At 38.5% G+C, this 15,037-nt stretch overlaps 1 protein-coding gene across 1 annotated transcript in view; it reads right to left on the bottom strand.

The window, feature by feature from the left end:
• nt5dc1 (5'-nucleotidase domain containing 1) overlaps positions 1-15,037 on the bottom strand; it is a 434,656-nt gene that overhangs the window by 14,618 nt on the left and 405,001 nt on the right. The window contains exons 10-11 of the mRNA XM_078399640.1: positions 13,730-13,894; positions 6,708-6,876 (exon numbers count right to left, since the gene is read on the bottom strand). Coding sequence (XP_078255766.1) covers positions 6,708-6,876; positions 13,730-13,894 — 334 coding nt within the window. The remainder of the gene's footprint in view (positions 1-6,707; positions 6,877-13,729; positions 13,895-15,037) is intronic.

Raw genomic sequence — 15,037 nt, 5'->3', positions numbered from 1 at the left:
GTCCTGGTGTGTATTAACCAGTATCTGAAGTTCTTTGTTTCTACATTCTGCATATTTTAATGTTTTCCACTGCATTTTCCAGCATTCTGAGCATGCTCTAGTCTTTCCATTCTAGCCAAATGTTCCTCTTGGAAAAGCTACAAATAGCAAGTTTGAAAATAAAACAACTAAACAATACATCTTCGTAAGTAAAGTTGAAAGGAATAGGTTGCTGTATTCCTGTCAAAATAGATGTTAAAAGAATGTAAAAAATGTGTCTAAACTATTATTATCAACTGAAATACATTTTTGATTCTGTCAAAACAAAATCATTACCTATTGAAGTCTTTGAGGGAGAAGTACATTGGACAAAAATATGAGATTTGAAATTGTGTGCTAGTCCTTCAATAGTGATAGTGCAGCATAGGGATGTGGAGACCAGCTGCTGAGTGGCTAACTTACTGCAGATGAGAGATCAAAGTTATTATAATTTTCCTTGGCGATTGGTTTGGTATTACGCAGGTGCATTTAACGGCTGAGTTAAAAGGAGACTTTCAGATCTAGAATTACGATAATGTTTCCTGCCTCCTCCGAAGAACTAAAAGAATTAAATGTAATATACTGTGTGTCCGTACTGGGAATCTGGTCAAAATTTCAAAGTAATTTTCTCGTCCTTAACACCGTTGTTTAACTGCAATGGAAATTATAGAAATATGTCACTCAGATGAAGTATTATTTGCCATTTCCACAGATGATCATCTAGGAATTTCAGATGCTATACTGGATAACATGTAAAATTATTCATGTTCCTTCCACATGGTTCATCCCCAAAATGACACACATCAATACAAATATACCAGCGTTGGAGCATAAAAACGAGATGCCTCTCCAAATATTGAATTTGACATTAAGATGGCATATTCCAATTAATAATGTTTAAACAATGGGGACAATAGAAAGTCAATGTGGTAATGAACCATCTTCCTATCAATTAATAGGTTGATCAGCTTAAAACACGCCAATCAGAGTTTTATGGCCAGAAGGCTTGAATCCTACAAATGTAACACTTTGAACCAAACTCACCACATTTTCTTTTCCTTTCGTCTCTATCTAAAAGAACTCATCAGATTTTCTGAACCTACAATTTTGATTTTCTTCCCCAAAATACATTATGTTAAAGATAATTATAATTAAGTTGGAAAGAGTGCTAAGGAGATTTATGAGGTTCTTTGACAGGACTCGAGGGCCTGAGCTATAGGGAGACTAGGGGCATCAAAAACCAGAGATAGGTTTAAGGTGAGATGTGCAAGATTTAATAGGAACCTGAGGGGCAACATTTTCACTCAGAGGATGGTGGGTATAGGGAACAAGCTGCCAGAGTAGGAGTTGAAGCAAGTACTGTAACGGCACTTAAAAGACACTTGGACACTAGGAAAGGCTTAAAGAGATATGGGTAAAATGTGGGCAAATGGGACTAGCTTAGATGAGACATCCTGGTCAGCATGGACGAATTGGACCATAGGGCCTGTTTCTGTGCTCTGTGACTCAATGAGAAAGATAATTATTTGATCTAAAGTTTACTTTTTATTCTAAATTCTATAGGTGCAGTGAGTTGATATGTAAAATGAAGAGGGAAAAGCTTGCTCAAAGCAAGCCTTTTTGAAGGGTGATATTCCAATGGCACCTGGTGCGGTGAGGTAAAATAACATTCTCAAAAAACAATTCACATTCACTGAAAACAGCTAGAACTTCTGCAGAAACAAATATGTACATCTGCAAACACTGGAAATGATGAGCAACTAACCTGCCCCCCTGCCCCCAATCCTTCAACCACCATTGCCCAGCCTACTCCCAACTTAAAAGAAATGTTTTTTTTCTATTCTTTCACTGAGATTTCTTCATCTGTGTAATGTTTAGCTTTGTTGCCCTTGGGCTTGAATGACCTGCTGACTTTAGTTTTCATCTTCTTTTGCCTCTCTGTCACAGATAGAAAAAATATCTTCCAGGCTCCAGGCAGTAAGTTTTTGTAAACAATAAGTGTGGTGATGGTTGCTTTCCTTCCTGCAGGGGATTCCTAAACTCAAAATAGAGCACACTCTTATCATAAATCAGAATTAAACTCATAGTACATCACACTAATGTTGGTTAGCATTCCCCAGGCTAGACCACATTCATATTTATGCCACAATGTACAAACTGTGGTGTTCGGTGTGCATATTATGTGAAAGCATTAATATTATTTGTTCAATCTGTAAAGTATTTACGATAGTTTAAATGATAAGGGAAACCTACATTGGTGAAATTAGACATGACCTGAGGTGGCAAAAGATGAGGTTCCTGTTGGGTCTGGTTACAAGACAAGTTTGATATTCAACCTCATTGAAGATGATAGCACACCACATCATGTGCACCATAATACCATCGTTGATTGTGATTCTACCTATTTTTGGTCCCAGTGCATTTTACTCTTCTTCAGACTGTTGATGGAGAATATAGAGAAGGGTTCTGATCAAATTGTTGGTGTGCAGTCAACACATTATGTCATTGAATTGTTTTAGAATATTTCAACCTTAGCTTTAGCAGCAGTGCACTTCAGAATGTGACTGCAGGTATCAATTTAGAGACTATTGAAATCTTTCATAACGTTTTCTTTAACAAAAAAAAAGAAATCAGAAAGTTACAAGAACAACTTGCGTTAATTTTTCAAAGCAGATCTACACATAAATTCTCTGGGAATTTGTGACAAATTAAAAACGTTTAACAAAGTACATACTAATGCAAATAATGTAAATACAATGTAAACCTGCATGCAATTTGTATTCAGTCTACAATCATTATTTTGGCATTGGTTTTGAACCCTCAGGAATAGAAGATGTGAGCATTCAGTGCTTAATCTGCAATTACAGTATAAAGGTCTATTGGTAGCAATATGTTTTTGATTACTATTGGTTTGATCAGTACCAAATGTGGAACAATCTTATCTGATACACAAAGGTTTTGCATATAATGCAGGGTTTGTCTGGAAGATTCAGTCACAGCCTAGAAAAGTGAGGCCCAACAAAAATAAATCTCACATTAAAAATAGATTCTGCATATGCAGTAGAGAAACAAAAACTGAGTAACTCAGCTTCCTCAAAAATGGAAGGGCCACTACTGATTAAGCATTGACTACTGCGTTAAAAAACCCCAGAAAATGCTTGAAAATCTCAGCAGCTTAAGTTTCCATTGAATATTGTGTAATTGATACAAAAGATACAAATACAAGGATATATAAAATCATAAAATTGTACACCACTGAAACAGCACATTAGGCCTGCCTTGGCCATGTGATGGCCTCAGTGATGTCTATCTTTTTTAGTTTAGTTTAGTTTAGTTTATTGTCACATGTACCAAGGTACAGTGAAAAGCTTTCACAAGTGTGGTGCCCATAAATGTACACCATAGTTTAAGTGCTGTATAACCAATGTTTTATGCAGCTGCAATTGGAATTCTCAACCATTGCTTTGGCCCAGGAGGGCAAGCACACCAAATGCCTTATTTACCAACTTATTAACCTGTGCATCCATTTTCAGGGAACTTTGCACATGGATCTCGGATCTCTCTCACTTGGATCTTGGATCTCTCTCTACATCAACACTCTTAAGGTCTCTGCTATTGACTCTCTAGATCCAACTACATTTCCTAAATGGTATTACGGCACAATTGTTTGGATTAAATCCATTTATACCTTAAATACTGCACGGATAAAATAAAGTGCTATTTTCTTTTTTCTTTGCAAGAAGTGGAGTGGTGACTGTGCCTTTTATTCCAGCAAATTTGCACTTGTGGGGGAAAAAACTCCAAAAGTTACTCAGCTGGATGATTGGGGCCTTTGCAGTTTTGGGGCCCAAGGGGTGGCACAGCTGTGTAGAAGTTAATTCCTGCTCACTGACGTGAAATACATATTATAACTTACTGGAATGTGTTCTCTGTCTCTAAAATCTGTTCTTTATTGAAGTAAACTGAATGTAAGTGAAGTAAGTTAATAACAACTTGAAACATCACCAATCCACGGCCTCTGGAGATGACGCCTGACCCCCTGAGTTACTCCAGCACTTTGTGCCTTTTTTGTTAACCTGCACCTGCAGTTCCTTGGTCTCTAGGTTGGTATTGTACCTTTCACATCCATCATTGGAAAACTGTGAATAGACATGAAAAGCTGGAGTAACTCCGTGGGTCAGACAGCATCTCTGGAGAAAATGAATGTAATGTTTTGGGTCCGACCCGCTGAGTTCCTCCAGCTTTTTGAGCCAATCTTCAGTTTAAACCAGCATCTGCAGTTCCTTCCTACACACTGGAAAACTGTATACAGTTTCAGAAGTGAAGTGCAATGAGTAGCTATTGACAAATTGCCCATTAGTGCTTCTAACCAAGAATGTACCTCCAACCAAAAATACCTAAAAGCATAACCAGTCCTGGTTGAATCATAGCTGTCTACTCTTGATAGCAGCAGTGAACATGCTGCAAATACGTTGCGATCTAATCTCCTTTACATGTGAAGTATTGCTCATGCATAAAAAGTTAAAGAATTACTTATGTAGGACAACTGGATAGCTCAAAGTATTGGGGGGAGGGGGAGGAACAGTGTGGAGGGTGAGGAACAGTGTGGAGGCAGGAATTGGGCAAAAGCTGTTAAAATTCTGATGGGATAAAGATGAAAAATTAGCAATTTAGATTCAAATTATTGTGAAACTGGATTTGAGTTGATGAGGTTCCAAGGGCTTGTTCCACTAATCTTCTCTATGTCTTGCAAAGTGGCAGCTGCAGTGGTTCAATCTTAGAAACCTTCACAGAAAAAATAAGAAATTATAGTGACGTGCCCGTAGGCCAACCAGATGCAGGAAATTCTCATGAAATGCTGGTTAGATGTCTGAACTTGCATGACGGAACAAAAAGAGCTGCACGGGCATTTTTCATTTTACAAAAACATTTCTTGAAGTGCAAAGAAAATCAAAATGCTGTCCATGGGGTTTGCCTGCAGCAGTGGAATCTGATATTTTGCAGAACTAAACCACTCCAGAATCCACTCCTGCAACATGTAACACTGACGAAGACTGATGATTAAATTGAGACGTTTAGAATGTGCAGTTTGTGGCGGTCGAATCTCCTTATCTTTGTATGTGCGAGGAATGTGTAATACTGGCCATGCAGCATGGAGTCTGCAAGTATAAAAACAAAAGCCCCTCCATCTCCATCTCCAGCCCACGTCCTCAAGTTCTCCAACTGTCCAGCAAAATTCATTGAGAGGAGAGTTAAGATGAAAACAAGGCTGTGAGTGTGGAAAACAAGCAGTTGCCTTATTTTTCCCTCGTGCGTGGTTATCTGGTAAACGCAAGTCAATGTTTAGCTGTACTTCAGATCATGAATTAAATACACTGTTCTGCATTAACAGGTTACATTTCAAAGAACTTGCTGTCTTTCATCACAATTAATATAGTCAATTTCCTGAAAAAGAAGATTAATTTTCACAATGTGGAAACATCTTGCAATAGGTTTGTTGATGGATTTTTCAATCTGAAGTTAGAAAAAAATATCAGATAGTTTTTTTGGGTGAGGATGTCTAGAACGAGTCACATTCCAATTTTTGCAAGTTTTAAATCTTCTGTCCTTTTCTGCAGTCTATTCAGCGTGGCAGGGTGTGCTGGGAATCTGCATTAACTCGTGCCAGAGTATTGACTAACAAAGCAGGCCAAAGTCTGCACAACATGCACCAACTCCCCACTGGAGTTTGACCTTGTCAGAGATGTTGTCACTGAGAACGTTCATCTGCTGGGCACGCGTCCAGGCTGGGCGAACAGTCAATAAGAAAACTCTCTTACTATCAACTTTGACCTTTTGTTCCTTTGATCAAACTGAATGAAAGTCTATGTTAAAAGGAATTGTTGGGATTTAATAAAATCTTTCAGTGTTGTCAGTTATCTATATTGTGGTTATTGATTCAATTTAAAATATCACTATTAATAAAGCAGCAGATTTTCGCTCTCCCTTTGGATGGATGAATCTCATTAATATTTCATGCACAGTTTTCCAAAGATGAATGAGAAAGATACAATAAAAATGTGGTTGCTGTGGGTCTAAGTGCAAAGTCTTTGCATGGAGAAAGTTGTTAAAATGACCTTCAGGAGATAGAAAATAGTATAGATGCTGGAATCTGGATTAAAAGAACACCTTTTGTGAGAGGAACTTGAAGATGGATCATGAGTTAGATATAGCTCTTAGGTCTAACAGGTCCAAGGGATATGGGGGAGAAAGCAGGAACATGGTACTGATTTAGGATGATCAGCCATGATCATATTGAATGGCGGTGCTGGCTCGAAGGGCCAAATGGCCTACTCCTGCACCTATTTTCTATGTTTCTATCAGGCAGCATCTGTGGGAGGGCAAATCCTTTCTCTCTTGAGATATTCAATAAATCAGCCTTCATAGCAATGTTCGCCAAACCAATTTTGCCCAGTCAATGAGCAGATTAAAGATTTGCCCAACTTGATGATAGTATTACCCATACATGCTCTTCTAAATTGCTGACTTATATCCAGTACAATATTGTAACCACTGTTTGGGTGGATGTTGACATGATGAGGAAGGGAGTAAGTATAAAGTTATCCGATTATGTTTTCTGTACTTTTCTATTTCTGAGATTGACCCATAGAGAATTGACAATAACCTGCTGTCAGTTTTTTCTCTCTTACCTGCTATAGCTTGGAGGCTGGGAATAGCGATGGTGCTGTAGGTATTAATGTTGTTGCTGCACCATGTGTGCACCTGGGTTTCACCTTCACCCTCGAGCTCTGTGACACCATCCACAAAATAGGAGCCCCACCGTGCGGACACCACTGGCCACATCTTGTGTCTCGGGCCCTGCCAACAAGGTTACAGTTGAAAGGATGAATGAGTGACAACTTCATAAAGAGCAACTGTGAACATTTTGACTTTTCCTATTCACCAAAATAATTTGCCGGAGATATTATTTTAAAGAAAAAAAGACACCAAAGTGCTGGAGTAACTCAGTGGGCCAGGCAGCATCTTTGGAGATCATGAATAGGCAACATTTTGGTTTTGGGACGCTTTTTCCAATGTTGTGTTAATCAGTAAACTGAATGATTGGAAATTTTAAAAAAAATGTTTGGGACAACAGATAGCTAAGATACGAATATACTCGCTTTGAAGTTATTACCAGTTAACTAAATAAAAGAACAAAGCATGTGTATTCCTGGAAGTAAAACGGTCTTGGAATTTAGTATATGTGTTGGCGTTGTTGGTTTTGGAACATTGGCAGGAGATTTGATGAATGTTCCCTTTTTAGTTTCAAAGCGCTGGAGCTAAAATGGATATCTGTGAAACATTACTGTCTGTAAAAGACAGCAAAAACGAAATATTGTCGAGAGAATTAGGTTCTGTTTTGCTTTAGTTAAGCAGGCCGACTCACTGGGAAGGTCATCAACCTGAAACATTGAGGCAGACCTTCTGCCCAGTCCTGCCTGGACCGGCCAGCAGCCAAACCATCACAGCTGCGGGAATCCAAAGGAGTAGCATGGACTTCTAAACATTCCCCACCCTGAGAGCTAGGAAAGCTGCCTGCTGAATCTGTGCCAGAGTAAACCTGGAGCAAGTACAACAGTGCCATTCATTTCACTGGGAAGAATCAGCTGGTGCTGAAAAAACAAATAGAACTTTTTATATTATTTAATTCATTGTTTAAATATGTCCTGAGTGTAACTGCGTTGTTTTCAGAGTATGAATCTTTATAATAAAATGAAAGATTTTGACTTTTGTTTTGGATACACTCAGATTTATGCAGTGCAAAGACAAGCTTTAGAGTCCACTCTGTCCAGGCAGATGGGACATTCCCTCAGGCTGTCAATCAACAGTCATTTCATTTCATATACTGCTCTCAAGAATTTTTAATAGCAGGCTGATAAATCCCCAGTACATTCCTCCCGTTTCTTCAATTCAGTCCTCCACCGTTGTAATATTATGTCAATGGGATGAAATTAAGCTCAACATTACTGTTGCAGGCAAATACGCAAAACTGTCATGAGAGCGGTCCTTATTTAGTGTTGTCATTTGAGAAATCAAAATAAATTCTCCAAAGACGTACAGGTTTGTAGGTAAATTACTTGGTATAAGTGTAAAATTGTCCCTAGCATGTGTTGGGTAGTGTTAATATGGCATGGACTCGGTGGGCTGAAGGGCCTGTTTCCGGGCTGTATCTCTAAACTAAACTTAACTAAACTGAAAAGCAAAAAAGAAAAGGCACAAACATATCCGCAGGTAGGCATTATTCCCATAGTGGATGATATAAGGTAAATCTGTAAAGTGAAACTCAGCATGGAGCTTTGTCTACTGATTGTAGATCATCAGATTCTTCAGGCTGCTGATAATTTCTTATCTATTTCTATCATCTTTTTTATTTTGTTCCCATTTAACATCATAGTTCCTGACTTTGATATGAATGTAACTTCCAAATAGATTTCCTATTGTTTGGTATAGGAAAAACTTATTTTTTATCACTGACATATTGCAGTCTTGAATGGTATTACCCTCATCTAGTTAAGTTAGGATTCATACAATTGCCAGATGGGTTACAACATAATGTTTTCATTGGAGTATCATGGTTTTAAACTCTATTCAGATAAAGTTAAAGTTCTCTTTTAGTTACATATCGGTTGAAGAGACATCCTTAAGAGATAGTTGCATGAAAGATCAGGAAATATTACACAGAACAGGTAAATTCTACATTTCACTGCAAAAGTAAAAGCATAGTTAGTTCGGAAATTTATAAAGCATAAAGCTTTACTGTGAAGAAACCCAATGAATTACATTAAGACAAAGCACTACAATGCACCCTGGAATGTTAAACAAAATTAAACAAAAAACGTGTAGCTATCTGACTAATACTTCAATGTTCCCCATAAATCTAAGGCATGGGGAATCAGGTGGATGGACAATGCTTGTCCAATGTCGTAATAGGTCAGAAATAAGTCTGTGATAAGGCAAATTGCATTCAGACCACAAAAAGGAATGGACTGATGCGCTGAAAAGTCTTTTGCTGGAACATGCTTTCTTATGTTCTTCTAACACTGTTATTACCTCAATTATTTCAGTTAGCAACCACTTCTGTTGATGTAAGGTTTGTATCATGACCTGAAAATTTTCCATGAATGTAACCTTCTAACCTTCAAACAGCTGGTAATAATCAATTAAAAATTAATCAATCAGGAACTGATGCCGTTAGAGAAAACTATATTTCAGTGTCTTGCTGAGGGTTCTCATCTTGCAGTTTCTCATATAAATTGTAAAAAGGTATTCACATCTTTTTCACATTCACTTTTTGAAGTGTACTTGACGTGTTTGTGTAGTTAAATGCCATATAAAGGTAATCCTCACAAAATATGATCAATAGCCAACAATCCCACCTTTCCCCATGTTTGTAGAGGGAGAAATGTTAGCAAGAACCCATTCCTCGTCAACACACGTTACAATGGGATTGCTGGGATTCACATAAACTGCAGGGACAGGTAAAAGTGGCCCAATACAGAAACCCAGAAATACTGTGGTTCCTCATAACCAGATATTTCCACTCAAAGATATAAATGCATCATATAAAAAGAGATATGTAAAGCATATTTTTTAATGAATGCTTTAATAGAGGCAAACAGTACTGAAACAGGCCCTTTGGCCCAACATGTCCATACTGACCAGGATCCCCATCTAAGCTAGTCACATTTGCCTGTGTTTGACCAATATCCTTCTGAATTCAAGGCACCACAATACAAAACTCTTCAATTCTTTCGTCTCACAACGTCTGCCTTTTAATCTTTGGCCTTTGTCTAACCATCTGCCTATCAACTCCTCCCCCCCCCCCTCCCCTCTCTCTCACCTATATCCATCTATTAGTTGCCAGGCTATGACCTGCCCCATCTCTCTTCCAGCTTTCTCATCCCCCCTCCCCCATACAATCACTCTCAAGAAGAATCCCAACCCATCACCTGTTCGTGATCTCCAGAGATGCTGCCTGACCCGCAGAGTTATTCCAGCAATGTGTGTCTTTTTTTTGAGGCCAGCTTCTGCAGTTCCTTGTTTCTATATCCCTCTAAACTTTTCCTATTCATGTACCTCTCAAAATGTATTTTTAATGTAATTATTGTATCTGGCTCATTTACTACTCTGGCAGCTCGTTCTACATGCCCACCACCCTCTGTGTGAAAAGCTCACTTCTCAGGTTTCTACTCAAACTTTTCAGAGATGCTACAAGATGCTGAATATATTAGTCAAATTCGTGTGATTTCTATCACAGACAATTTTTGCCTCTCTCCACCTTGCAGATTGAATTTGTGTAATAAAGTAAAATTAAGAGATGCGGGGAGGAATTGTTTATTAGAAAGGCAACATTACTTCACATGGTTGAAAATTACTTAAATGGTTTCGGTTAATGCCAATGTCCAACATTTTAAACAGATAAATATGTTACTTTTGTAAGAATTATTTTATTGTAATTACAATTTGTACATCATTGCCAAAGTTATTTACTTTGTTCACGTGGTTACTGTTATTGGATTGGATTTTGCGGTCATAGTGACATTGAAGCTATCAGCACTCAAAGTCATTAGTCTGCAAACCTGACAGCAAATTCTAACAACTGAATAGACGCATTCAATCAAAGAAAATAAGGGGTGGCATGGTAGTGCAACAGTCAGCACTCCTTTTTCACAACTCCAGTGACCAAGGTTTGTACCTGACTTCCAATGTTGTCTATGTTGAGTTTGCATTTTCTCCCTGTAACCCATGAGCATGTCTCCCTGTAACCTTGTAACCCAAGGTGCTCAAATTTTCACCCACATATCAAAGGTGAGCAATTCAAAGTTGAACTAACTACTGTAAATTACCCCCCCCCCCCCCCCCCCGACATAGGTGGGTGATAGGAGCATTGGAGTTTGGGAGAGGTTGTTAGATATGTGAGAAAGAGGAGGAATGGGATTAGTGGGAATGTTCTGAGATAGAGTCGTAGAGTGGTACAGTGTGGAAACAGGCCGTTCGGCCCAACTTGCCTACACTGGCCAACAGGTCCTAGCTACACTAGTCCCGCCTGCCTGTGTTTGGTCCATATTCCTCCAAACCTGTCCTATCCATGTAACTGTCCAACTGTTTCTTAAACATATGGATTGTCCCAGCCACAACTACCTCCTCTGGCAGCTTGTTCCATATACCCACCATGCTTTGTGTGAAAAAGTTACCCCTCAGATTCCTATTAAATCCACTTCACCTTAAACCTATGTCCTCTGGTCCTCGATTCACCTACTCTAGGAAAGAGACTCTACCCGATCTACTCCTCTCATGATTTTATACACCTTTATAAGATCACCTCATCCTCCTGTGCTCCAGGAATAGTCCCAGCTTACTCAACCTCTCCCAATAGCTCAGACCCTCTAGTCCTGGCAACATCCTCGCAAATCTTCTCTGTGCAACAGTTAACAGTTATCTTTCCAGCTTGACAACATCTTTCCTAAAACATGGTGCCCTGAACGAAACACAATACTCTAACTGGGGTCTCACCAACATCTTATCCAACTGCAACATGACCCCCCAACTTCTATACTCAATATTCTGACTGATGAAGGCCAATGTACCGAAAGCCTTTTTGACCACCTCATCTACCTGCGACTCGACCTTCAAGGAACCATGCACCTGCACTCCTCGATCCCTCTGCTTTACAATGCTCCCCAGAGCCCTACCATTCACTGTGTAGGTCCAGCCCATGTTAGATTTCCCAAAATGCAACACCTCACATTTCTCTGTATTCAATTCCATCAACCATTCCTCAGTCCACCTGGCCAATCGATCAAGATCCTGCTGCAATTTTTCACAACCATCTTCACTACCTGCAAAACCACCCACTTTTGTATCATCAGCAAACTTGCTAATCTTGCCATGTATGTTTTCATCCAAATCATTGATGTAGATGACAAACAGCAACAGGCCCAGCACCAAAGCCTGAGGCACACCACTAGTCACAGGCCTCCAGTCTGAGAAGCAACCTTACACCATCATCCTTTCATGAAGCCAATTTTCTACCCATTCAGCTATCTCTCCTAGGATCCCATGCAATCTAACCTTCCAGAGCAGCCTACCATGTGGAACCTTGTTGAACACCTTACTGAAATCCATGTATATAACATCTACAGTTCTACCCTCATTGACCTTTTTGGTCACGTCTTCAAAAAACAATCAGATTTGTGAGACACGACCGCCCACATACAAACCCATGCCGACTATCCCTAATCAGCTTTTGTCCGTCTAAATGCCTGTATATCCTATCCTTCAGAATATCCTTTAGTAACTTTCCAACTACAGATATTAAGCTCACTGGCCTAGAGTTCGCAGCATTTTTCCTGCAGCCCTTCTTGAATAGAGGCACAACATTAGGCACCCTCCAGTCTTCCGACACGTCTCCTGTATTCCTCACTAGTTTCCCACAATGTCCTCAGAAATACCTGATCTATCCTCGTCAAAACTCAATTGGCTGAACAGCCGCCAACCATAAACAAGAAAAAAATGATATCCTATGGACGTGCCTGTGATACTCTGCTTGTCCATGGGTTGCATCTGTTCAGATGCAGTCAACAAAAGATTAGTGAAGTAACAAAAATATCAAATTTTAGTATTCTATTCTCACTATTAAAAAAACACTGAAAATGCTTAAATCCTGTTGAATAACATGCAACAGGGTTTGTAACAGCTCGCTAAGCCCAGATTACTGTTGAATAAACCCCTCTGATCCTGAAAAAGTAATTTTACGTGTGTGGTTTGTCATTGGTTCAGAAAAGATTTGCAAATTCTACTGATTTAAAATAATATGTAGTATTTAAAGATTCTTAATATTTCAGTTTCTACATTATGTAAGATTCTTGGTATTTCAGTTTCCACATTATGTTTCCACCTCCTATGTATGCTCCAATTTTTATTTTACTTCCTGTATAATCTCTAAAAAGTTCATGAAGTTAGTGTTTTTCACTTCCTGACTTGCCATCCATGAGCATTTTCAATTTGATTGGCTGATCAACAACTTTGATGACATCATTATTTCTAGTTGACACATTTCAGCATGGTGGCACTGCTTAATATTTTTTTGACATACATTTAGTTTAGTGTCATTTTCGTTTAATTTGGAGATACAGCATGGAAACAGGCCCTTCGGTGCACCGTCCATCGATCATCCTCATTTATTCACATTAATTCTATGTTTTCCCACTTTCGTAGCCACCTTCCATGCACACAAAACATTTTACAGAAGCCAATTAATCAACAAATCAGCATGTCTTTTGGGATGTGGAAGAAAACTGGAGCACCCGGGGGAAGCTCAAGCAGTAACAGGGAGAACATGCAAAGTCCACACAGACAGCATCCGAGGTCAGTATTGAAACCGGGTCTCTGGCACTGTAAGGGCAGAAGGTCTATCAGCTGTGCCACTGTGCTATCCAGACATGCAGAGAAGACTGGATGGCAGAATATCTCAGAAGAACCTCTCAGAACTCAAAGTACATCCGGGTCTTATACTCTTTAAGCACAGGATAATAGCATTTCTTCGAGATCATTGAGAGTTGCAGTCCTCTGCTGTGGACTGGAAAATACATATCATGATCTTCAAATGTAAACTACAACTCTCCTTGCTTCTGACCAAGCCAATTCTGTTCAAGTTGTTTTGAATACTCACTTCATATTTTCCTTTTTTCTCCAGTGGCTCGGAGTCCTGTCTGTCCATTTTAACTTGTTGGCTCGCTTCAACTTCCAGCTCTTCCAGCACGAGGACTGTTTCACAGTCGTTGTAGCTGTGGGCTGGAAATATATCTGAGCGCATACTGTCACCAAAGTAAACAACCTGTCGATTGAATACCAGATATCATTTTGACCTCTCATAAGAATAAGATCAGAACAGAGATAAATATTAATGACTTTTATAACATAAAATATAAAGAGAAGACAGAAAAATGAGAAGGCTTATTTTCAATATAATAATTCAATGTACACTATGTACAATGTACAATAATAATTCAATAATACATCATCCATTAGAAACTATTTTCAATGGGTTTCCAATAAGATAATTTATATGGTCCTTCAATTATTATTCTGACTCTGTTTCTCTTTTGCCAGATGCTGCCAGATATGCTGAGCGTTTCTCATTTACATCCATTGTAGTTAAATAAATAATCATTATTCTTACAAGATTTTCTGCAGGTGTACATTAAGCTTTGTCAACAAATATCATTCTTTATTCCAGCTAAGTTTCAGTTAATATTACATTTTATTATGAGCTAATCAAATAAGTGAATATAACATTTTTTTTACATGAAATTGTTATTTTCTGATTTTCTTGTTACTCTTCAAATTAATTCAGCAGGTATTACAATTAAATACATTTAATGGAGTTAAATAAACTTTTCAGAACTTTTGAATTGAAAGTTTTTTATGTAGCATTGGAAATGGCAAAAAGAAAATCTTTCAGTTAGCATAAAAGTCAGCTTGTAGTTACTTTATGAAGACAACAGTTACCTCAAAGTTTTAACCAAATGCCCTTCTGCATTCTAACTCAACCAAACTTACTCACAGCATTCACACCATTGTGCATGAGAAACAAAAAAATGGCATTAACCAGACATTAACATCTCGGATGATTTAGTTAATGTCCCAATGTGTTCACATGAGCATAAACAGACCAACATTAGCACAAAAAAAGAGGTATGAATTGGGGTGATGAAAAGCACAGATCAAGAAGATATTATCATTGTGCTTTCTAAGGTATATGAAGTGCACTTCATCTAGTGTAGTGTTACCATAGGCGATAGTTACATTACCATGTACTGGAAATCTGCAATAAAATAGAAAATGCTCAGCAGGTCAAGCACTATTTATGGAGTTAGTGTTTCAGCTTGATGACATTTCTGATCAAAGATCAGTGACCAGTTTTATTTCCCCTTTATTTGAAACCTCATGTTCAATCCCAGACAAAGGAGCTTTCCAG

This window comes from Rhinoraja longicauda, chromosome 5, assembly GCF_053455715.1.
Source record: "Rhinoraja longicauda isolate Sanriku21f chromosome 5, sRhiLon1.1, whole genome shotgun sequence".
Taxonomy (NCBI): Eukaryota; Metazoa; Chordata; class Chondrichthyes; order Rajiformes; family Arhynchobatidae; genus Rhinoraja; species Rhinoraja longicauda.
This window is presented reverse-complemented; position numbering and strand designations above follow the sequence as displayed.